This window comes from Condylura cristata, unplaced genomic scaffold, assembly GCF_000260355.1.
Source record: "Condylura cristata isolate star-nosed mole 26May11 unplaced genomic scaffold, ConCri1.0 scaffold00007, whole genome shotgun sequence".
Lineage (NCBI taxonomy): Eukaryota > Metazoa > Chordata > Mammalia > Eulipotyphla > Talpidae > Condylura > Condylura cristata.
This window is the reverse complement of record NW_004567108.1, coordinates 17,084,370-17,111,180: the sequence shown is the minus strand read 5'-3', so window position 1 is coordinate 17,111,180 and position 26,811 is coordinate 17,084,370. Positions and strand designations below refer to the sequence as shown.

Sequence of the window (26,811 nt, the reverse complement as noted above, 5' to 3'; positions counted from 1 at the left end):
TGTCTGGTCAAGTTCTATAAGTCATTCAGAACAAAGCTAACTGACTTCTTTGGACAAACAATCTTGATATAGCTCATATTAACAAGACTAGGAATATGAGTGACTGGACAGAGAATGCACACTTACTGACCTTCAACTAAGTCTCGGGCACTGTGTTGGGCACTTTCACAAAGGTTATCTCATTTGATTTTTATAACCAGGTGGAAATGAAATTTATTAATCAGGTCAAAGGACTTAATTTTGGGAGGCAAAGTTTTTTTTTTCATCATACCAGAGTTACTTCTGGAGAACTTGAACTCCACTACACTAATTTGGAATACTGACGATAACAGCTAAAAATAAAGATTCCAGAAAAATTACACACGTTCCAAACAGTTTAAACCAGTGAACTGGTTATACTTTTAGGATATTATCCACTATCACTTATCGGACTACTAGTATTATTTTCTAAATGTGTACACAAATTAATTTCACAACAAAGATTTTTATTATTTTACAGCTCTGACTTTTCTTTAAAAATTCCCTAAGCATCTAGTCCTCTATTTGGTAAATACCCGATTTTATATGATCAAGGATAACAATGAAAACTATTACTATTTTTAGAAGTTTGCGCTCTGAATTCCAGCGATTCAGTTACAGAAGACTTCTCAGAATATTTAGTATAGCTGGAAGAGGGGTGGAGTTGGATGAATTCAGCTATAGAAAGGCAAAATTTAGGTGGTGCAAGAAATAACATTAAATAGCAGTGTATCTCTTGGCGAGATATACTTTAACATTTTCTGGGATCATTTTAATACTGAAAAAATTCAGACACAAAGACTTGGGAGATGATAGTGTCTAGCTAGAATTTATAATAGTATTATTTTTAACACAATTCAAAAATTTTCCATGCTGTATTTACAACAATATTGGCTTTTTATTTATGATAGCCATTATGTTTCCTTTAGGAAGGGGTGAATGGGAAGTGATTACTTAATGGGCATGGGGTGTTTTTTACATGGTGAGGAAAAACAAAATTGAAACTAGAATGGTTACACAATTGTGTAAACACTAATATCACTAAACTATATATTTCCAAGTATATGCTATGCAAATTTTACCTCAATTTTAAAATGTACTTAGGTTAAATAAATTTTGAAAATTAAGTAAATAATAAGGAACTAACATCTAAAGAAATTAGTCTGGGTTAGTATGGAGACCAGCAAGCTAACTTTTATATGCCAGCAACCCACAACAGTCTAATTACAGGTGATTTCTAATAGCCTATCAGATGTCATTAAGAACTTGGGCAAAAATCCCAAGGCAGGCAAAGTATCTTTTGTACCCATCTGCCGGCTGGTCTAAATTTCTACATCTCCCCTTTTTCTCCATCATCATTCAAGCACCTGTTTGTGGTGACCTTGGTTCACTAACACCCAAGTCATTTCTTCTTCAGTCAAAGCTCTTGTGAATTAAACACAAGTTTTAACTCACAAAAACTGATAAGGAATAAAATTGGTAAATATTTAAAATAGTCTGATTTGTTGAAGTATGACAAAATCGTGTCAGCTTCTTCAATTTAAGTCTCACACATAAAAATCAGCATTTCTCAGAATTCTAAAAGTGGTGAATTATTAGTTTGGGGAATTGGAAGAAGAAAAGGTAGGGTGGGGGCATCTGGGAGGGGAGCCTGGGGAGGATTTACCACAACACCAAGGGCTCTGGAGCCCAGATCATCACTGGTTGTATCACTTCTCCAGTGGCAATGAATCAAAGGGTAGGTTAAAAGAGAAAGCATGCAGACCAGAAACTGCTTCACATTTTTGGCGCAGGCGTTACTTTCTGTATATAAAAGCCCTACTAGAGACTCTATTGAGTGAACATTTAACATTTACTATTTTGTTTATAATGGTTAAAACAGTAATGTTTGGCCTTGTCAGCTTACAAAATAAATCATAGCTGTCCTGAAGCTGAGAAACATGGCTCAGGAAACAGCTCTCCTAGACAGAGGCATCCCTTATATAGGCTTTCTAGAGAGTATAGTCACCGTGCAGAGCATCTGACCATTTTAGACAACTAAAATGTCTGTCCAGACAACTGCAAAGGACTTTACTGTACTGTAAAAAAACACCACGTCATTTTTTCAAGGAAAATCAGGGAGTATTTACTCTATCTTGTCAATTGATACAAGAGAATAATAAAAGTAAAATCAGCTGTTCAAAATTAGCCAAAATAACACAGAAATCAAAGCAAGCTTTCATGGGATCCAAATTTTCAACTCCTAACTAACCTACTTGGCATTAGAAAATCAAAGCACCATGAAAGGAAATGATCAAACATATTTTATAGGATCATTTTCTAAATAGGACTTCCTATGTTATTTGTTCCTGTGTACAGCTCCTTAAAAAGGCATAATTAAAATATTGTGAAAAAATAGCTTTCAGCCCTCCCTAGTGGCACAGCAGGTTAAAGCGCAGCATTATGAAGCTAGACTTAGTCACTTCAGCACAAGTTCGATTCCAGGCCAGGGAGGTGACCCACATGGCCCGGCAGGCCTCTCCTGACCTGCCTGCTGCTCCCCTCAGCAGTGTACTTCGTGGATCTGCCTGTTCTGCTCCCCACTCTGACTCTGCTGAATCCTCTCACTGCCCCTGTACTTCTGACCTGTACCCCAGTTCAGTATGCATAAATAAATAAATTTTTTTAAAAAATAGCTTTATAGAAAGTTTGTTCACCAAATGGTGCTGGGAAAACTGAGAAGCCACATGCAAAAACATGAAACTAGATCACTACTTCTCACCATACACAAAAATCGACTTGAAGTGGATTAAAGACCTAGACATAAGAACAGAAACCATAAAATACCTGGAAGCAAAGATGGGCCATACACTACATGGCATACACTTCAGTGATATCTTTAAAAAGTGATATCTTTTTATTGTGGCACCCAATGCCACAATAGTGAAGGCAAGGATAAACACATGGGACTATATCAAGTTAAAGAGCTTCTGTACAGCAAACAGACATTACAAAAAACAAACAGATACCCCACTGATTGGGAAAAAAATTTCTCACACAAAACTAGTGATAAAGGATTGATCACAAAAACATATGGAGAACTGATGAAACTCAACAAAAATAAACAACCCATCAAAAATGGGCAGAAGAGCTAAAAAGACATTTCTCCAAAGAGGAAATGCAGATGACCAACAAGCATATGAAAAAATGTTCAACATCACTTGTAATAAGGGAGATGCAAATTAAAACCACAATGAGATACCACCTCACCCCAGTGAGAATGGCACATCTTCAAATAGCTAGCAACAACAAATGTTGGCGAGGATGTGGAGAAAAAGGAACTCTCCTACACTGCTGGTGGGAATGCAAACTAGTACAACCACTATGGAAAATTGTTTGGAGGTTCCTCAAACTGCTAAACATGGCGCTTCCCTACGACCCAGCAATCCCACTCCTAGGTATCTACCCAAAAGACACAGAAACACTGATTCAAAAAGATACCTGCACCCCATGTTTATTGCTGCTTTATCTACAACTGGAAAGACATGGAAACAGCCCAAATGCCCAAAAATGGATGCCTGGATTAAAAAGATGTGGTACATATACACAATGGAATATTACTCAGCAACCAAAAAAAAAGGGACATATGTCTTTTGCAGCAACATGGATGGAGCTGGAAAAGATCATACTTAGTGAAATAAGCCAGAAAGAAAAGGAAAATACTGGATGGTTTCTCTCATAGCAGGAATATAACTGAATAGGTGAGAAAATAATGATCATGATGAATAGCTATATACCAGAGACATTTTGTGGGAGTGGAGTGGGGAACAGTATCAAAAACAGCGGGGGGAGGGAAAATGCACTAGACTATGGCGATGGCACATGGGTGATTTGGTGATGGGAAGCCCAAGAGGATTGCAAATGAGATGGAAAAATCCACAAAATGATGTAAAAATAAACTATTACATATAATAAAAAATAGCTTTATATTGTTTCACTAATTTGTTTAGTTTCAAAAAATATTCAGTATCCAAATATCATGTCCACCACTGCTACCCTCAATCCAGGAAAGTGCCTGGACATCCACAACAGCAGCCCACACCTGGCTCCTTGCCTTCACCTTTCTCCTCATAGGTGTCTTCCGTGTGGAATGGGCAGAGTGAGTCTGGGAAAAATGTAGCTTGGATCATATCATTCTTCTCTCAAGCCCACCCACTGGCTTCCTATCACCTACATGTACATTCAAACTCCCTTATACTGCTTCCTAAGTCCTATTTCAGCTGATATCCTTCCATCCTGACCTTCCCCACTTCTTGTCCATGCTTCCCCAAGCAAGAAGGTATTTTATTAACCTGACTTGTGAGTGTGGGAAGAATTAAGTCTTGGCTCAGCTCCTCCCATTCCCTCCTGGGTACAAGCTGCTCTGAGATAGTAATTTTCCTCTGATTTTCCATGCCCTAAGTCTTCTTGAAGTAAGCTGGACCGGGTTCTGTGTTGGATAAGATGAGGTGAGCAAATAGTCAGGAAGCATTTTTGGCTTTTATCCTCTTCCACCATCTGTAACAAAGGTGGACTCTGGTCTTCATCTGTCATGCTTTAATAACATGATGTTTTGAATCCATGTAAGGAAGAAGGGAGGTAATTATTAGGGCTACTAAAAATCCCAGTGCACCAAAACAAACACATATGCAAGGCACACACAAGGACTTTGAGTACTAAAAAGAATCTGGATATCTTTGGATGGTGTAGTTACAGTGAATTACTTTCTTCATATGCTTTTCTATTTTGGATGAATGCTTTCAGGATTACTTTTACAAACAGAAAAAAACTGCCCAAATTAACTTTCTTTGGAGGTCATTAAGAAGGGCAAATCCTGGGACCAGGTTTTCAGAGGAAATCATGAGCTATGTTTGGGATACATTATCTAAATAAATTGAAAACAGCCGCAAAATGGCCATCTCTAATTATGAATACACAAAATTTAGATAAAAGTAGCTTAGCTTTTTTACACTTTAATATTTTGGCTAAATTCAAGTCATCAAATAGTGACAAAAATTATGCCATTCTTGAATTTATATAGCCCTTCCTATCTATTTATCCAATGCAACAAAAATATATGCTTAGACTAAACACTTACTTACAGTGTTACACATTTGAATCCCTAAGAGCGGCTCTTACTCATCTATTTTAAGCTGGGAGGTTTTGGTTCATGACTGATTTCCATTTAATAGTCATAAATATGCAGATACATACATAAATATTCATTTTACATTGGGGGAAATTTTAATTCTTGTACTTTTACTTAAGAGTTAAAATGTTTTAAGAACATTTTTAAGTCTGTATAGGTAAATCCTTATGCTAACACAATCTTACTTTTTCTTCCCTAAGCATTTTATTCAGTATATGATCCTCTAAATCTAAGAATTTTTTCACATATTATTTTCATCTGTTACACTTCTTCCTTCTGTATGTTACTATCTGTGCATAGAGGCAGAGTAAATTAGCTCTGCCTTTTCAAGAATAATGTGCATGATATTTTTCTAAATGAAGTATGACAGTAAGATTTGTTCGGTTAAATTTACATATCTAGCCTGCATATAAAATAAAGCCTTTACATTTAATTCAACAAATATTTACTAAAAACCTATCACATAAGCTTCACATACCAGTGGGTCCAAAGGATGGAAGCAAAATCAAAACAAACAGCAATAACAGTGACTGTCTTCAGCCAACTTAGGCAAGGCAAAAGCTTCCCTTCTTCATTTATTCCCATTTTCCAGTGGCAAGAAAACTCAAGGTCTAAAGTTCCACTACAGATGAAATTTTGAATGATACATGAATTTTTTTTAAAAAGAATAAAGATGCTTTAACTTCTTAAATAGATTTACCACATTATAAAATGATGCCATTAAATCTTATATACCTTAAGTGTATAATTTAATGATCTTTAATAAATTTAGTAATTTAATAAATTTACAGAGTCGAACAACCATCACTATGATTTAGTTTTAAAAACAGCTCCAATAGGACCAGTCATTTTTGAATCCTAAAGCAGAGCAGCACAGTGATGAGAGGAGTGTGCAGGTTCTAGTGCAGTCTGCCCAGCCCTACAGCTCAACATGAGTGTAACCTTGGGCAAATTAAAGCTTTCTCTGCTGTACTATGTGATTAACCATGGTACCTTCCTCATGGTATTCTGAGGTTCAAAGTAGCTAACACATATATAAAACACTTTGAAGAGTAACTGGCACAAAGTATAAATTCAATAAATATTAGCTATTATTAATATCATAGGCTTCAAAACTTACTAACTAGAAAACAGTAAGCTAGAAATATGATTGACACAAGTAAACATCATTCCAAATGAAGACTAACGCAAATAAATTATAACCACACGTTTATTTGATAATAGGGAAGCATGATTAACACGAATTTAAACTTAAAAAAAAAAGTAACAGCAATTGAAAACCAGACCAACTCAAAGCCTACGATGCTTTAATATCATCCATTCATCCAAAAAATATTACTGGGAGTATACATATACACTATGCTTCAGGAATAAGGAAATCGTGAACAAGACAGTTTCTGCACTTATAGGTAATAAACAAACTAAAGAAAAAAAAAGCTGAATTTAGTGATTAGAAAGTCTTACACCTTACTTTTTTCAGCACACTGTCTTCTGATCAATCTACAAAATACTAATTTTCCAGTTTATTCAGTGTGTTTGAAGCAAGCTGGATGGATCTCTATTTTTTTCATTATATATCACCAGCACCAATAACTCAATAACTTTCATGGAATGAATAATGTGCTTTCTCTACTTTCCCTCTATCTATCAGGCCTTCTTGTTCTTCACTTCCTTCTCTACTGAGCTATGATTGTGTGGTCTGAAACATCTTAGGCATCTCTTCAATTACATGGCCCTATTGTCCTTTTTAAATGTTTCCTATTTCTCTTTCTCTAAGTTTTTAGAATCTTCTCCATAACCTTGGGGTCCTAAAAGTTCACAATACATGGCTTATGATTCTTTTTCATTCACTGTAATGAGCACTTGATTAATCCATCCTATCTGGAAAAATTGCTTTATAGTTCTGAGATTTGGGGGAAAAACAAGAGTAACTATTTCTTATCTAATTCTATCCTCCTTCTATGGTTCAGCTTTTGAAAATTTTCTATTCAATACCAAACCCTGACTGAGTCTATCTTTTTGTTTTCAGACTAATTTCTATATTTTGTTAGCAGTATATTTCAATATTTCTATGGGATCCCCCCCCCCCAGTATCACGTATTTTTCCAAATCTCTTTCTTGAATTCCAAGTGTTCCAAAAAATGTTTTTGTAGTTTTTTTTTTTTTGCTTTACTTTCTTGGTTGCAATACTCTGTTCTTTGTGAGAATATTAATTGTAGGATTTTTTTCATGGCATTTTCTTCTGTCTCCTACATTGCTTCCTCTCCAACTTTCAGTTATTCTGTTTGCTTTAACCTATGTATTTCATGTTAGAGGATTTCCATAAGTATCTGGTGATCTCTGTTCATCAACATCTGAGTAGGACACTAAATTCAAATTCAAGGTAAGCCTTTCACTGATCTGAAATTCTCTGTCAGAGATAAGAAACTTTTTTCTGTAAAGTCCCACACAGGATCCTCTCTGGTGGTGCAGCGGATAAAAGCACAGTACCATGGAGCTATCGCAGCCACTATAGCACAAGTTCAATTCCCAGCCAGGGGGCTGACCCACATGGTGTGCAGACCTCTCCTGACCCACCTGCTGCTGCCCTCAGTCTGCCTGTTCTGCTATCCACTCTGTCTCTGGTGACTCCTCTCACGCTCCCACACCTCTGGCCTGTACCCCAGTTCTTGTGTACATAACTAAATAAATGTTTAATAAAATAAAAAACTAAAGTGCCACACAGTACATATTTAGGCTTGAAAGCCATAGCTCATTTGCAATTACTCAATTCTGGTTCTATAGCAGAAAATTAGCCACAGACAATACAAAATGAATGATCACAGTCATTCTAAAAAAACTTTATTTATGGACATGAAAATTTGCAATTCGTGTAATATTCACATGCCCTGAAATATTTTTCTTGCTTTGCTATTTATTTTTTTTAAACAATTATGGCAGATAAAATAATACCCCCTAAGTAATCCCATGTCCTGATTCCTGGAGTCTGTGAATATACTAATTTCACAGCAAAGGGGAATTAAGATTTAAGATTCAATTAGCTTTGGTAATTAATTGATCTTAAAATAGGAGATTATCCTGGATCCAAGCAGACCCAATGTAATTGCGAGGTCATTAAAAGTGGAAAAACGTGGCCCTCCCTGGTGGCGCAGCGGGTTAAAGCACAGCACTGAGAATCTAAAGCCGCTTCCTCATGAGTTCGATTCCCGCCTGTCCCGGAGGTGACCACATGGCGTGGCAGACCTCTCCTGACCCGCCCGCTGCTCCCCTCAGCAGTGTACTTCGTTGATCTGCCTGTTCTGTTCGCTGCTCTGTCTCTGCCTCTCACCACCCCTGAGCCTCTGGCCTGTACCCCAGTTCTGTATGCACAAATAAAATAAAATCTTTAAAAAAAAAAAAAAAGTGGAAAAACGAAGCAGAAGAGAAGGTCACAGTGTTGTGATGTGAAAAGAACTGAACTCACTGCTGCTGGCCTTGAAAGTGGAGAAAGGTGTCAAGGATCAAGAAATGTGAGTGTTTTCTGGAAGCCGGAAAGGGCCAGGAAATGGAGTCTCCTCCAGAAAGAGCACAGTCCTGCCAAACCTTGATTTTTAGTCCCTGAGACTGCTAACCCACAGAAATGAGAGATAATAATTTTTAAATTTTTTTGTTCTTGTTTTAAGCCACAAAGCTTGTGGTAATTTTTTACAGCAGCCTAAGGAAAACAAGACAACCAGTTAAAAATATAAATACTATTCTTAGTCTGCAGGTCAAACAAAAATAGGCAGTGGGCAAGACTGGGCACATGGGCCATAGCTTGTTGATTCCCAGTATAGGTTCTTGAGCCAGAATGCCTAGATTGATTCCTTGTTCTACCACTTACTAATTTTTTAAAAAATATATATACTTATTATATGATTCTTCATTTTTGTATAATGTATGATCTCCCCTTGAAATGCCCACCACCAATTCACCCATGCACCATCACCATAGTCTCTTGTGCTCTTCCTTCTCCTTATTAACTAATCTTAAGGAGGAAACTCAACTTCCTACTGTCTTGGTTTCTTCATTTGTAAAATGATAGTAATAGTACCAGTATTTACATCATAGGATTGCTGTGAGGATTAAATGAAATATTACATGTAATTAAAATGCTGGTCCACTGTAAGTACTCAGTAAATACAGTAATACTGATAGAAACAGAGAGGGAGAGGAAACAAAGATCTATATATGATCTTCCCCTTATTTCAACTTTGCATGAGCCAATCGATCAGACCACTTCTAAGACTGGATTAAAAAGATGTAGTACATATACACAATGGAATATTACTCAGCAATCAAAAGGAATAAAATCCTGTCTTTTGCAGCAACATGGATGAACTGGAAGGGCTCATGCTTAGTGAAATAAGCCAGAAAGAAAAAGAAAAATACCAGATAGTTTCACTCATAGCTAAATGTAAGAGTAAAAATGAAGACAATGAGCAACTATAAACCAAAGAATTTTATGGGAGTGGGAGGGAGAATGGGATCAGAACTGGGCTAGGAAGAGGGCACTGGAGTATGGCGATGGCACACAAATGAAATGGCAATGGAAGCCCATGGGAATTACAACTGAGATTTTAAAATGCACAAAATGAAGAATGAAGTTTAAAAAAATAAAAAATATATTTCAAAAAGTCATTCTTCCAGGCCCTCCCTGGTGGCGCAGCGGGTTAAAGCACTGCACTGAGAAGCTAAAGCCACTTCCGCATGAGTTCGATTCCCGCCTGCCCTGGAGGTGACCACATGGCGTGGCAGACCTCTCCTGACCCGCCCGCTGCTCCCCTCAGCAGTATACTTCGTTGATCTGCCTGTTCTGCTCCCCGCTCTGTCTCTGGTGAAGTCTCTCACTGCCCCTGAGTCTCTGGCCTGTACCCCAGTTCTGTATGTACAAATAAATAAATTAAAAAAAAAAAAAAGTCATTCTTCCATCCTCTGTAGGAGTAAGAGAAGGTGAGGGAAGAGCAGCGATGTTCTTGAACAGGGCAGAAGAGGGAGTCACAGGATAAATCACTGTCTGACGCGCTCCCCCAGGCTGGAGGAGGCTTAGTGTTCACTAGTTAACTAAGTCAGTTCCATTTATGCATCTATCTGGTTTCCGGCTTCCAAAAGTATCTTGACTTCTCTTCTGCTGTCAGCTCCTCTCTAATTTTCTTTATTTCTGTGGGTTTATGCTTTTTTAAATGACTCTCCTGTCATTTTCATGAGATTTCAGGAGGGCACAGACAAATGAATGTGTTTAAGTCACCATGCTTAAAAGGAAGTTATAAATTCAGTTATCCCATTATTCTTGACCTCACAAAACAAATATAATAATCCTCGTACTTAAAGGAAAACCTTTTAACCTAACTTTTCCAAAAACCAGTATTTTCTCATTTAAAAATGTTGGCTCCGACAGCATATGACATCTCACAAGAGCATTATAAGTATAACTTTAAAGCTTCCATTAAAATAATTGACAAATTAGAACTTAACTTTAGGGCCTGCAAGTAATTTTGCATAGTTTTGATGTTACTTGTGTTTTGAATCAATGACATACTTCTGGTGACATACTTTTTTAAAAAATATGCATGTCAAAAACACTACAGAACAATTTGTATGTCATATGTTTTCTCTTGAATGTTGGTAAAATGTAATTATAATACCTCCATCAAGCACATGCTAACCAATGGGCACATGGCATTTATTTATTGATGGTGGTTGTATCTTCATATATTGAAAGACCGGCTAAAGGAGGAATATACATTCTTTTCTCCCTCAGCCACACCTTTAGTCACCAAGGAATTTGCTAAAACTCAGATTCATGACGCTTTCACAGTGAGAGTTAAAAAGTATCTTTAGTTCTAACTTCACTATTCAACAAAAACCATAAATCACATAGTAGCTTTAAAAAAAAAAAAAAGGAGGAAGGAGATCAACAGTTACTGAGAGCCTGTTATGTGCAAGACTCATTCTAGGGGTTTGAAATATATTAAGGGGGGAGGTGAAGAAAATAAACAAGATATAGTTTACAAAACTCAGAAATAAATGGCAGAAAGCCCCCAAGTAGTGTATAATGTAACTGCAAGTCTCAGGTTCCACTAACAAAATGTGCTAAAAAACTGTGCATTAAAATTTTAGCAGTCCATATAGTTTCCTGTACTCCCAGTACCGGGTGTAATAAAACAAGAAAAGTCTGTGTTTGGATTTTTAGTGTTGCTCTTTATATTTTCTAGAAATACACCATTTTTTTCTCAAAAGAAATTATTAGAAACTTTTATATTTGAGTTTAAAAAATAAAATGTTTTCCTTAGTAGTATCTTCTCTGTCCACACCTTGTAGTTAATATTCCATTGCTTTAATCTGAACTAATATTGGGGTAACAGCTGTAAATTCTTTGTGGAAAGAAGTACTGAAGGAGAGCATTATTAGCTTTGACTGAAACACAGTCTCAGTCATTGAAAAGTCTTGTTTAACACATGTAAGTGCGTTAGTGACATTAGTGTCATGAAAATAAAGGGCAACCAAAGACTACAGACAAATCAGACCTCTAAAAGCTTTCCTACCAAGATTGAGAATTAAAGTGGGTAAGTTCCTCAGACAGACAGATGCACACGCATTCACACATGAAACTAAGTGCAATTATTTCTAGTTAGATAATCTCAAGGGAAAATTTTAAAGTGAAATATGCTATTCACATTTGCAGGCAACAGTAAATGATAAATAACTATGTAATAAAATGTTAAGCAACCTTAAAACTGTAGAACAAACAACAAAGTTCATAAAGCAAGGTCAAAATTAAGCGCAAAATATTAAATGTCAAAAAAAATTTCAAAGCATAATTCTTTTTAAAATCTCCAAAGTCTGTAATATAAACAGATTGATAGGCTATCTAAGGGGGAATCTTGTTCTAATTGGTCTAAATAAGATGAGGTGCATATTAAGAGCCGTCCTTTACAAATTAAGCCTTTCTTCTCACTCACAGTCTCTCAGGCCACTAACTGACCAAAGTCTGAAACTCCGTAAAAGTAAACATTGCTTTTATTTTCCATTGCTATGATAGCTTCATAACAATGAGCAAAAAGCAGGAACAGGAAATGAACATTCCCCATTAAAAAGTTATTCCAGAATACAGTTAATAAATAGAATGCCAATTTGACTTGGATTAATTTATTTGAGGTGTGAGAAAAGGAAGATCAAAGCTGCATTATGGAAATTAACAGAAAACACTACTGAAAGCAAATTTTTTAACATAAAAAAAAAAAATCTTAAAAACACAAGGCAGAGCAGATATGGTCCAACTGTAAGAAAAGATTTCCGCCAGTATTTAAGCAATATAGTGGTGTCCGGAAACTCAGGTGCCACCACCCCTCCCCACAAAACACCCATGATGTTGATGGTGACTTTACAACAAATGCAAATTGTGTTGTGAAGCAGCAATCTCAAGAGACTTTCACTGTGGCTGCTTTAATACAAAATAACTTTTGTTTCTGATTTATTTGGTAATAGATCAATATTGTTAAGCTTGCAGTCCTGACTAATCCTGTTGGTTATCTAAATCCCCATTTCCCAAAACCCTCACTATGAATGCCAAACCTCACTTTTAGCACTCTAACTCTTCCTTCTTCTGGGCATCACCTAAGGCAGCATCCAGTTATCTTACAAATTATCCTTTTTATAAACTATTTTTGGTTTATATTTCTTGTCTCATCCTCAGTAAGGGGGAAGGTATTGGAAAATACCAATTGAAATGTTCCTAATGTAGCTAGCTGACTAGAGATAGCACAAAGAGAAAAGTTCAGATAGATACATATAAACCAACATCACATAGAATAAGATGATGAATAGAGTATATATTTCATAAATGAAAAATGATGATTCCATTTAAATAACAAAGTTTTGAAAAAATAGAAGTGATTCTATTCACTTACAAAGTATCTACATTATGCTCTTAAGTAAAAAAAATGAAAAAATTAAAATTCTCTCTATAAAAGTAACATTTAAATCCGTATATATACATACCAATAAAGAGAAAGGTATAGAAGACATAAGTCAATCTAATCTTAACATGGGTTATCTGACAGTGGTGACAGACATTTAAAGATTATGCTACAATGACTGTAAGCTACCACTGTGGCTATTTCCTGTAGTCTCTCTCCTTCATACCCTGTACCTTAAGGTCTGTTTCCTAACAGAAGTTTTTTCTTCTTAATTTGATTTGTCTTTAGGTGACACACGTACAAGCAAAGGTAAAAATGAAGAAAATCTAGCAAATGGGAAGTGGAATAATGGGCTATACATTCATTTATTATTAAATTCTAACAAAATACAAAGACTGTTATTAAAGAATTACTTAAAATGTTTTGGTAGGAGAGGAAAGGAAATAGCATTCAAATTGCCTTGTTTTCTAAAAGAGTAAAGATAGGAGAAACCCATTATTTCAAGAGATAGGCAAGGCCTATCTTAAAAACTATATTCAACTTTATAAAAATATATGGGTTCTAAGAGAAAGACAGCTACACACACACACACACATACACACACAGTAGCAAACATATCACTATTAAAGGTACATAAGAAAATTTCATATTTTAGAATTTCTATGTTAAATCAACAGCACCCAGAGATGATGAAAGACAGTTACTAGAAAATTTATTGCTTGATTAAATTTCAGTTTATAACTCCAAGGATTTCAAAAATCCCTGCACTGCTCTGAAACTTTATGGGGTTTATAGTAGAGATGAAAATAGAAATAAAAAGATCTGACAAATATAAATTGTCAAACATATTTCCAGGACTGTCAACACAGACTCTTTTTTCTTATCATTATTTTTTACCTTATTTTAAGACAATGACTTTAACTCAACTGCCTGAGAAGGCATTACATGTGTTGGAGATGCTTTCAAAATACACATGTTTACTGGGCAATTTTGTTTGAAAGAATATATTTTTTATGATTTTATGAAAGAACTAGAATGTAAACTCCATGAGGGCAGAAATTTTTGATAATGCATAGTATTCTTTCTCCATTGTTAGAACAGAGTTGTCATAATAATAATATCTTCATTGTAGCTTTGGTAATCTCGAGTCATTCTACTTATCAAAAATTCTTATGTTACCATATAGACATATAAAGACAGCTCTTTCTTAAGCTTATGGATAACTCAGAGGATTAACCAAAAACTTGCATATTAATTATTTTTATTATTTTAGACTTCTAAGATCCCTTCCAATTCCAAATTTTACCTGTTTTAATAATGACCTAAACCAAAGGTAAAGTATGAAACCTATTCAAATAGAGTGTCATAGAATGTTAAGATACTAATTGAATCACTAGCGAATAATTGCAAAACAACTGACGGGTAATCCTGGACATTTTACAGTTTTCTTTGATCTTTTTTTTAAATTATTCGTAGAGAACTGGGGTACAGGCCAGAGATGCAGAGGGTGAGAGGATTCACCAGAGACAGAGTGGGGTACAGAACAGGCAGATCGACGAATTACACTGCTGAGGGGAGCAGCGGGCAGGCCAGGAGAGGCCTGCCTCGCCGTGTGGATCTCCTCCGGGCAGGCGGGGATCGAACCCATGCAGAAGCGGTTTAAGCTTCTTTGTGCTGTGCTTTAACATGCTGTGCCACCAGGGAGGGCCTTCTTTGATCTTTTAAAGGATATTTCTAGTTCTCTGCTTAGTCTTGTTTTATACTGCTATCAATATAAAATACTTTGAAAACCAAGTACAAAGAAACACCTTATAGTAAACTGAACCATGTCTTATTAATTTTACACCTAAAGATCTAATTTATTTCAAAAACAAAATCTAATATGGACTGGGAAATACTGCACTAAAATGTTTGCTGCAATGCTGTTTACTGCAAAAGTCCCAATGTTGTAGCAACTAACAATGAAGTTTAAATTAGGGCTAACCTCAGGAAATGGATCTTCATAATATTTTAACATGATGTCTGTCGTTATATGTGGTCTTCACTTAAATTTTTTAAAAAGGTGGACTTAAATGTCCTTCACTTACAGTCAAATTTCGGTCCCAGATCTGTATGCTTCCATTCTGGCAGGCAGCTGCTATGAGGCTCCCATCTCTACTGTATGTGCATGTGGTGGGAACTACCTTTTTACCCTGCATTGTCCGTGGTTTAAATACACTTTTTTGTTTCTTTGGATTTTCGACATCCCATGTCCTCACAGTTCTAAAAAAGAAAAAAGAAAATTTTCATTTACAAAAAAGAAAGGAGATTAAAAAGGAAAGAGCCTATAAGCCTGCTTCAGCTTTTAAACCTATAAAGCTGTAATATAGATAAATGGAAAAAAACAATCAGAACAAGAAATATGAAAAGCTAATAATAAAGCAACCAGCAGCCTGGAAGCTATTTAAATCCAACCTTATCAAAATTTACATTAATTGGAAATAATCTAAAAACTAGTTAAAAGGCAAAGATTGCTTTGATTAAATAAAAGCATGATTCATCAAAGATAATATCTTTTAAAAACACAAAATAACTACTATAAACTTAAGTAGGTTAACAATAAAAGGATAGAAAAAAGATGTATCAAGGAAACATAGACAAACTAAAGTTGAAATGACTATATTAATATTAGGCATAGTGGACTTCAGAAGAAATAAAACTAGACATAAAGAAGAAATTTCATAATGATAAACAATGAACTTATCAATAAGATACTCCAGTCCTAGAAGCATATACCCCTAATTACAGAGCTTCAAAATATGAATTCAAAATTTAATGGAAATAAAAACAACAAATAGCTATACATTTCAGTACACCTTCTCAACAGCTTCTCAACCTGTTAGAAAACATTTAAAGAAAACTTACAGATCTACTTAATGGAGAAAAGTTGAATACTTTCTTCTTATGTTAGAGAACAGGACGATGTCAAACTATTCCCATTTATTCATACTGGAATTACCAGTCAGCAAAACAAGGCAATTAAAAGAAATTAAAGGCTTACAGACTAGGAAGAAGAAATGAAACTGTCTTTATTAAGAAACTACATGCTTATCTATGTAGAAAATCCCAAAATCTACAAAAAATACTACTAAAACTAATAAGTGACTTTGGCAAGGTCATAAAATACAAGGCTAATAATCATAAATTAATTTTATTTCTACTGACTAGCAACAATTCAGTGTGTGGAAATGATGAAAATTCCATTCGTAACAGCATGAATAAACATGGGATCTGATGAGATAAATGTGTTTGTACACTGAAAACCATAAAACACATCTGAAGGAAATAAAATCAACATAAATGAGAAGATATACTATAGTCATGGATTGGAAGAGTCAATGTTGTTAAGATTTCAATTTTCTTGCCACTGGTCTTTAGATTCAATGCACTCTCCATGAAAATTCTGGTAGAGTTTTTTGATGTAGAAATCAAAAAAGTTGATTAAAAAACTTGTATGGAGATGCAAACAACTTGGAATAGCATAAACAAGTCTGAAAAGGAACTGAACTAAGGAACTAAGTCAGTCCACCCAAGTCACCATATATCCTTCTACCTTCTAAAACTCACATTATAACATCAACCACTTTTTATAATTATACAAATTAACATGTTTCTTTAGTAAGAAGAACTCACTGAGAGCAAGGCTTCTTCTGGTTTAGTGATGGTGGTTTCTTTGTTTTAGGGAAAAACATGCCCCATGCCTTGAACATAACATATACTCGATCCTCAGTAAACATTTGTTTAATGAATGAAAGAAATTCACGGACTGTCTAAGCATTTCAGAAATCAACTTACTGAGGTTTAAACAAACAATAAAGTGCAACTGATATTTAAGTGTATAGACTTCAAATAGTATAGACTTCACACATATTCTGTAGGGTTGTAAATCACTTATGATTTGTTGCAAACGAAGGATTTTTTTAAAAGATTTATTTATATATGGATACAAGAGCTGGGTGCAGGCCAGAGGTATGAGGGGGTGAGAGGATTCACCAGGGGCAGATTGGAGTGCAGAACAGGCAGGGGTACTGAAATACACTGCTGAAGGGAGCAGTGGGTGAAACAGGAGTCTGTTGTGCCATGTGGGTCAGCTCCCAGGCTGGGGATCAAACTCATGCTACTGTGATAGCTATCATGCTGATAGCTTCGTAGTAGTGAGACTTACTCCCTTGTGCCACCCAGAAGACCACGAAGGACTTTTAAAAAGTAATTTTTGTATGTCTTTCCCTAAACTTTGCTTGGGAATATAATCAATTTTTTCAAAAAGATTTATTTATTTATGCATACAGAATTGGGATACAGGCCAGAGGTGCAGAGGTGAGAGGATTCACCAGAGACAGAGTGGGGCGCAGAGCAAGTCGACTGAGGAAGTACACTGCTGAGGGGAGCAGCAGGCAGATCAGGCGAGGTCTGTCGCGCCATGTAGAACACCTCCAGGACTGGGGATTGAACTCATGCTGAAGTGGCTTCAGCTTCTTAGTGCTGTGCTTTAACCCACTGCGCCACCAGGGAGGGCCTGTAATCAATTTTTTAATATGGCCAAACCTTAGTTTCAGAGCTGTCAAACCCAGTGTTGACACACTGCACTGACTGAATTCTAGGATTTGAAGTGTAAAGTTCAAATAAAGGTTTGGGAAAAGTAGATAGGAACAACAGAAAGGCACTTTAGCTCCAAGGATTTACGGCGACCTACTGGGTAGCCAAGAGATTAAACTTTAGTATTAATGATGCTAGAAACCACCAGCAGAGTAACAACCACTACCAACTGCACAATCTAATATCTATCACCCTCTCGTTAATATGCATTTTCCATCCTTCCTAAAGCTCCATGTGATGGAATGTGGAAACTGTTTTGACCAATTCAGTGTAAATGGAATTGTAGCATGAGCCTTTGGGAAAGGTTCTAAAACAAGGCTTTAGACCCTTTTCCACTCCTTGCATATTCCTTTCTCTGCAGATAACTGGATATATAGCTGACTTAAGAAGCATCTGATCAGAACAACAAAATAAAAGGTACTTTGGCTCTTGATGGCACTAATGACCAAGCCAACTTTGGAGTGGCAATGTCTATACTTCTCTTAAGCAGGCAGGATTTTTTTTTCCTGTGTGTGTGTGGGTGCGTGGGTAGGGGGTTGGAGAAGAGGGTATAAAGCTTATTACAGTACAATATATTTAAATGACATCTACCTTTTTTAATTGTATAGCTCTGTGCATTTTAACAAATTCATAACTATCACTCCCAAAACGCCCTTTGTGTCAGCTCTTTACAGAAAACCCCTGCCCTACCCAGCTTTAATCCTTAACATTTTGTATCATTATAGTTTTACCTCTTCCAATATTATATAAGAGTTATACTGTAGATAGCCTGTTCAATCTGGCTTCTTTGACTTAGCATAATGTTGATTTTTACATACACACACTAGTAACCCCCTTTTCTTCATAAATAATTTTCCAATATTTGAATATACCACATTTGCTTATCCATTCACCAAACAAATTGACAGTTGTTCCCAGTTTGAGCTAAGATTATGAAGAAAGCCATTGTAAATATTCATACATAGTTTTTGTTTACAAAAAGAAAGTTTTATTTTTGACTAAATATCTAGATATGGGATTACTGGCTACTTAGGAAATATAGGTTTTAACTTTATGAGAGGGTATTAAATTCTTATTCAAACTAGTTCTATTTTGCATTCCCACCAGCAATGAGTCAGGGTTCCAGATGCTCCATATCCTTAAGTACTTGGTATTATCAGTTGATAGCTTTCTTTTTTTAAAGTCATCCTAATGGTTATTGGTATTGCGATTTTTTTTTTTCAAAGATTTATTTATTTGTGTATATAGAACTGGGGTACAGGCCAGAGACTCAGGGGCGGTAACAGGCTTCACCAGAGACAGAGTGGGGAGCAGAGCAGGCAGATCGACGAAGTACACTGCTGAGGGGAGCAGCGGGTGGGTCAGGAGAGGTCTGCCACGCCATGTGGTCACCTTCGGGGCAGGCAGGAATCGAACTCATGCAGAAGCGGCTTTAGATTCTCAGTGCTGTGCTTTCACCCGCTGCACGACCAGGAGGGCCTTGTTATTGTGATTTTAATGAAAATATTCTAAATGACTAATTATGTTAATGAGACTATTTCCTCTTTCCTTGTACTGTTTGCCATTTATTTCTCTTTTTTGGTAAAGGTGTCTCTTTAAATATTTTGCCGCTATTAACCAGTTTTCTATTTTTTCTATAATTGCATTTTGAGGGTTCTTTAGATATACTAGGTACAGGTTCTTTATCGAATATATATTTGGCAAATGTAACTAAGTCTGTAACTTATTCTCATTCTTTTTTATGTTTTGCAAATAGCAGACATTTTACATTTTGAGAAAGGCTTACTTATTAAAATGCTTTAATGTGATATCTAAAAAATCTTTGCCTAATCCAAACTCATTGAAATTCTCCTGTTCTAGCAGTTTGATATTTTTAAGCTTTACAACTAAGTTAATGAACTATTTGAATTATGTGGCATGAGGTCAAGATTCAAATGTTTTTTACATACGGTTATCAAATTGTTCCAGCACCACTTGTATCTAAGCATCGTAAAATCTCCCCTCTACTGAACATTTCTATATTGCACTTATCTCTCATGCCCTTTCGCTATATTTCCCATAGTTAATATGCATAAACAGTTAAGAATTACCAGGAGTGGGCCCTCCCTGGTGGCACAGCGGGGTAAAGCACAGCACTAAGAAGCTTAAGCTACTTCTGCATGAGTTCAATCCCCTCATGCCTCGGAGGAGATCCACATGGCGCGGCAGACCTCTCCTGACCCGCCCGCTGCTCCAGCAGTGTCGATCTACCTGTTCTGCTCCCTGCTGTCTCTGGTGAATCCTCTAACCCACCGCATCTCTGGCCTGTACCCCAGTTCTGTATGAGTGAATAAATAAATCATTAAAAAAAAAGAATTACCAGAAGTACCCTTCTTTTTATCCTCAACTCTACAATAGTTGGGATAAATTATGATAATTTTTTTTATGTAACTGAACAGTTCCTAAAGTCAGCAGATACTTTAAAATTATGATATAAAAGGTCCCACATAAGCATTAAAGTATCACTATAACTATTTGGCTTGTTCAAAATTCTTCTCTAAACGGTGATAATAACACTAACAGTGAGGATTACAAGGATTAAATGAGATTGTGGATGTAAATGTGTATAGGACAGTACTTGGAACACGGTAGACACTCAATAAACAGTTTCTATTCTTCTCTTAGACCATCAATAAAATATTAAAGCTAATAAACCCAATAACATGTTCCAATTATTTCGGAGGTATATTAACAGGCTGTGCTAGTTATACTAGCAAGGGGGAAAAAAGTAGTTAACTCACATATAGATGTATGAAATACAAAATTATATTGCAGCTGAATTAACTAATTGTACTAATGTTTTATGGTTCTGATTCTCTGAGTCTGTGCCAGAAAAAAATGACTGCTAAAGTGCTAGGCCTTTAGGTATCTGTCAAAACATTTTATGCTAAAGAACACATTTTGAAACTTGGAATGAAATCTGGTCTTATAAAACTGAAACTGTGTTTCATAAAAAGAATTTAAAAATAGAAGATCTGCCCAGGCCTTTCTGGACACATAGTGAAAACACCCAGAAGACAAGAAAAAGATACAGGTGGGGTCATTACATTGCCCCAGGCACAAATGCTTTCTGTCTTAAAATTCTGAATTCTTCCCAAATAAAAGTTCTAAACTCTCTGGCACCTGCTACATAAATGCATCACAACATCTGGCAGAAGTCAAGGGAAGCATTAATTTTGCACGAAAATCACTTAAGAGATCTTGGTTTAATTTTTTCTCAAATGACTATATAGGCAGCTTGAGCAATGTAAAAATTTGAAACTTGTTGGCTCTCTTGGCAGAACAAATCCAATCAAGAATGACCGTCTTTGCAAAAATGCCCAAATGTTAAGGAATTGAAGAAATGGGAAACATTTCTAGCTTCTACATAAGCTCACAACAATAATAATGAAAATTATTGCTATTACCACTACTATTATTATTACTGAGGTAACATTGGTTTACTGTACTGTATATAACTAAAAGGATTAGGGTCTTACTTCCTCAAATGTCTATCACCATGCCACACCCACCACCAGAACACCCACATTCCTTTACCATATACAATGGGTGGCCTCCTCCCTTTGTTCTTACCCCTACCCTATCACTCTAAGTAGCTTCAATTCTGCAATCCTATTTCTAAGGTATGGTTTGGGTTAGTTTTACCCAGTCCTCTTGTTTTCTCTATATTCCATAAGAGTGAAATCATCCATTATTTATCTTTTGCCCTCTCACTTATTGCACTTAAGTTCCATCCATATTGTTGCAAATACCAATAATTCATCCTTTTTCATAGCTGTATAGTACCCCCATGTGTATGTATTGTGGTGTGCGTGTGTGTGTGTGTGAGAGAGAGAGAGAGAGAGAGAGGAGAGAGACATCTTCTTAATCCATTCCTCTGTCACTGGGCACTTAGCTTACTTCCATAACTTGGCTATTGTAAATAGAGCTGTGATGAATATAGGAACACATATATTCCTTCCAGTTAGGCAGATAGTGAGAGGTAGAATTGCTGGGTCTTATGTCAAATCCATTTTAAATATTCAGGAGCCTGCATACTGTTTTTCATAGGGACAGGACCAATCCACCAATCCTAATAACAGTGTCCAGGGTCCCTTTCTCCACACCTTTGGAAACATTTGTTCTCTGTTTTTTTAGGTTTGTGTGTGTGTGTGTGTGTTTAGATTTGCTGAATTGCAGCCATATATTCTGGCATATATATATTAGTGGCAAATCTAAATATTAAATACTTTCTATGTATTAAATAACTTGGTAGGGGGGTTACCTGGGGTTACATAGATGCTCGTTCTCCAATAGTACATAGTCTACTGTGGGGAAAGCATGGGGGTGGGGCAAGTAGTCAGCAAATTCTGAGGAGCACTAAGATAAGAAAGAGAAAGTTTACTTGGAAAGATCTGGAAAGGATTTCAGAGAGGTGAGCATTAGGTAAATAATTGAGATTTGGCAAGTGAAATTAAGGGTGTAGAAGATGCAAAGATAAGGAGGCTTCAAAAGCACAGCTTATTCTAAGAACAACAAATAACCTACTGTGAGCAGATGATGTAGAGTCTAGTGGGCATAAGTAGAAGCTGACGTGAAACAAGCATATGACAAATACCAAATTTTTGCTTAAAAGACATGCCACAACTATAAGCAACATTCAGTTTGGCTCCTAAATGGGAAGAAGGAGTGATAATGTAGATTTACAGTAGGAGATTCATGATATAAGTAACACCATGAACACTGACCTTGAAAAGAAAGGTGAATCATCCAGTTGTTACAGTGTGTATGTGCTGCGCACACATCTGGCGGACTTGGATGGAACATACTAGGTCTGGACTGGGAAAGGCCATGCACACTGTCAGGGAGTGTGCACAAACGTTGAGGAGTGATGGAAGTCTACATGAACACAGGCACTGGGATAGTGGACAGGAGGTCAGAAGTCCCCTTCTCAGTAAGGCGTATGACCCAGTATCTGCCTGCGAGGGCTCCATAACAGGGCCTGACTCTTCATTTGAAGAGTCTGGAAGCAAGAAGGGGTGTTCTTATGAAAGTCCTGGACAAAGGCAAATGATGCTCTTATTAACTAACAAGTGAATTTGCAAAGAAGAAAGGAAGGCATGAGAAAATAAATATAAATAGCAAAGATCCAATTCTAAAGTGTATATTTCTGATTCCTTGGAAATAGACATGAAGAGTCACTGATGGAAATCAACTCTTCTGGAGAAGGCATAGAGAACAGAATTCATCATCTGCATTTCCATGTACTTGATGGGTGAACAGAAAATCCACCATGACCCCATCTGGTTGCTTAAAGCAAGTCACTCAGTGCTAGTTCACTAATTAATCAGACTTAGAAGAAGTATCAAGAATATTGTAGACTTTCCATTAAAAGGTAGAGAAAAATGTAATCTGCCTATAATTAGAGATGGCGGTTTAACTTATGTTTAGATGTAATTACGATCTCCTGGCAAAAGCAAAACGGGGCACAGTAGGTGGAGAAGAATGGGGAGATGGGGGAAGATGAAACAGTATATGGTAGCCAGTAGAATGAAAAGGGTATGACAAATCTTACAGAAATCTACCTCCACCCACCCTTTACCCGGGTGCTGCCAGGGCTCAATAGTATTTCTAGACCATTTTCCCCCTGGATATTAGCAGGTGCAGACAGGCTTTCCAACAAGTCATTGAAGTTTAACATGATTACAGCCTTAGTTCTATTTCATTTAAATGTCTCTGCAACACAATACATATAGGAAATTTTCATTCCACCAACCAAGTTTTAAGCAGCAGACTCCACATCTGCAAAACAGATTGTAAGATAAAATGTTATGTGCCAAAGAGTGATTCAGTGCAAATTTGAAAATGAGATAAATATTCTTCTTTTGAAAGGGAATCTATGGTTTCTCCCGACTAAAAAGTTAAACAATCAAGTTGTAGAGTTAAGTAGTGAAGTCAATGTTACTTCAGAAGTTTACAGCAAAAATAGTGAACATTTCATTATCTCTAACAAATTAATTAACAACAGAACTCTTGTTCTAGTTATTTCAAGAGCACATGAATGCCAAAGTGTTTAATAATGAATTCAAAATATGAACTAATAGCATGAATGAATGCTAAGATTTGAACTAATAATCAAATAGCTAACATTTACATACTCATAATGAAGCAAACACTTTTTAATTTCCTCCTCAAAATTCTATAAAGACCTTTTTATTGAAAAAACTAAAGTATAAAGGGATTAAGCACAATTGGTGTCAATATTCGGATAAGTAGAATAACGAAGTACTGTACCTGTTGTCAAAGCACAGTTCTGCCCACTTGTGTTTCATAGTCTTGTCTATATAGGTCACTGAAAACAGCTCTTCTTTTAAATAGAACATAAAAGAAAATACTGGAGGGAGGGCAGGGAAGAAGAAAAGGAGGTAGTCTGTGAGTTACCTAAAATCACCTACATGTGTACTTATTGAAGAAAGTCTGTAGCTTTCCCTATATCACCAAAGATGCGGCAAAGGTTAAGAACACAGTTTGGTTTATCTAAATTATGCTCCTGCCTCAAGCATGATATTCAGAGAACAGACTGTATATTTAAACTGCATGCTTCCATTCCCTCTTAAAATGGCTTTTCTGGGTGTATTGTTTTGGTTTTGCCTTCACTTTACTTTGAGAGGTATGAAAAATAAGAAGAAGAACACAGCACAGAAAACTAACTGGGGGAGAATGAAGTCAAATTTGCCTGTTTTGAAGTCCTTTCTCCCCATCTGTGATCTTGGACAAGCCATTTAACTTCTTGAAACTCAGTTTCCTAAAAGAAATATTTTTTTTCCAAAGATTTATTTTATTTATTCATACAGAACTGGGGTACAGGCCAGAGATGCGGAGGGTGAGAGGAGCCAGAGTGGGGAGCAGAACAGGCAGATGGAGGAAGTACACTGCTGAGGGGAGCAGCGGGCGGGTCAGGAGAGGTCTGGCTCGCCATGTGGATCTCCTCCGGAGCAGGTGGGGATCGAACTTATGCGACAGTGGCTTAAGCTTCTTAGTGCTGTGCTTTAACCGGCTGTGCCACCAGGGAGGGCCTCCTGAAAGAATTATTAACTTCCAAGAGTTAAACTTGAAGGTACTGAATGAGAAAATACACATAAATCACTGAGCACAGTACCTTGCTCAATTATAAAATTTACTACTGTGTTGACTTTCAATATGTGTGTGCCTGAACCTTATATAATGTTATAATGTAACCAATCTAAAAATTACTATTGGGTTTATATTCTAAGGAAACTGTTCCCTCCAACCAGAGCTCACTAGATGAGGGTCTCTGGGAAACATTTCTTAATTATTTTATTAAAAAGAAAAGGTCTGTTTTCATCCTGGGAACCTTTGGGCTCTTTTAACTGTCTCCACCTTTGCTCTGGTCAGTAGTAAGTATAGTGCTGAATCTCCAACCTATCTTACCCGCTGAGTAGCAAAATCTAGTAATTTTTTATGAAATAACTTGATCCTTCACTTTTAATTTCCCATGGTCCCAGATTGTTTCCTACAATGTTGTATTACCATTAATATTTTGAGTATCTTCAAATTCTTTTTTTTCCAAATGAGATAAAATGGATAAAAGAAATAAATTAACAAACTAATTTTTTAAAAGCCTGTTTTTGAGTTACTGATAATTTGTATTTTTTTTTTAAGATTTATTTATTTATTTGTACAGAACTGGGGTACAGGCCAGAGATGCGGAGGGTGAGAGGATTCACCAGAGACAGAGCGGGGAACAGAACAGGCAGATGAACGAAGTACACTGCTGAGGGTAGCAGCGGGCGGGTCAGGAGAGGTCTGCCACACCATGTGGTCGCCTCCGGGGCAGGCGGGAATCGAACTCATGAGGAAGTGGCTTTAGATTCTCAGTGCTGTGCTTTAACCCGCTGCGCCACCAGGGAGGGCCCGATAATTTGTATTTTTAAAAAATGTACTTTTATTTTGTAAGCATATTGGCTACAGAGGTCAGGAGAAAAATATAATTCCCTAGACTTCCAAATGTAGAATCTGTCATAGCTCAGTTTGGTCTCTCAAAAGGAAAGCTATATCAAGAGTTATAAGTTAAAAAAGCAAAGCAAATCACTGGTGTGAAAAGGACTTAACACGAAGAGGGTTAAGTAATGGCAGAGTAAAGCAATATGCTATTCCTTTGAGGTGATGCTTTAATGTTTGGAAAGTTAAATAACTTTTAAGTTTCAATAAAGAACATTTCAAAAAGCAGCTACAAATTCACAATAAATGTCTAATTGCATCAATTCCTGGAGAAAACAGAAACTGCGGGACCCACAGCAATGGCAGGTAATATCCAAGCTGAGTTACAGTCTCTGTTTTCTGACCCAGATGAATGGAAATGTGCCATAGCTGTCGTGTGTTAAGCAGATGGGACACCAAAGGGGTTGAGTTATTGGCCGAAGACAAAGGGGAAAAATTTCAAAATGTAAGCCAAAGAAGCTTTCCATAGCTGCTTGGCAATACAGCTTCTAAATAAACTATCTTAATTTAATTCACATGTGGGGAGTGGAAAATTAAACACAAGGCAATAAAAACAAAAATAAAGTGAATTCATTAAATAGACAAAATTATAAAGCACTTTCACTACAAGTGTCGATATCAAGATTACATGCATTTCTTTATATACTGTAAGTCCATACTTTGAAGATGTCAGAGATTGTTTTCAGCATGTAACAGATAAGATTCTAATTTTTTAGATGCAAATGTGTTTCCAATAAGAAAAACATGACCTCTATTTCATCAATAAAATAGTTTAAAATTCAATAATGTTAAAGTGCATTACCTGGAAATGCTAGGTGTGAAAAATTAAATGTGATGTTAAGAAATACAAAAGAGAAAATACTATGAAGACAAAGTAGAGATGATCTTATAAACGAAACGTGCTATAAAAAAGTTAAAGAGAGGGACCCTCCTGGTGGCGCAGCGGGTTAAAGCACTGCACTGAGAATCTAAAGCCGCTTCTGCATGAGTTCGATTCCCGCCTGCCCCGGAGGT

General features: G+C 36.4%; 1 protein-coding gene across 1 annotated transcript in view; it reads right to left on the bottom strand.

Moving 5' to 3' along the window:
• The window catches only part of WDR70 (WD repeat domain 70), a 186,890-nt gene that overhangs the window by 60,585 nt on the left and 99,494 nt on the right, over positions 1 to 26,811 (bottom strand). Inside the window, exon 10 of the mRNA XM_004678100.2 lies at positions 15,210 to 15,384. Within this exon, the coding sequence (XP_004678157.1) occupies positions 15,210 to 15,384 (175 nt within the window). The remainder of the gene's footprint in view (positions 1 to 15,209; positions 15,385 to 26,811) is intronic.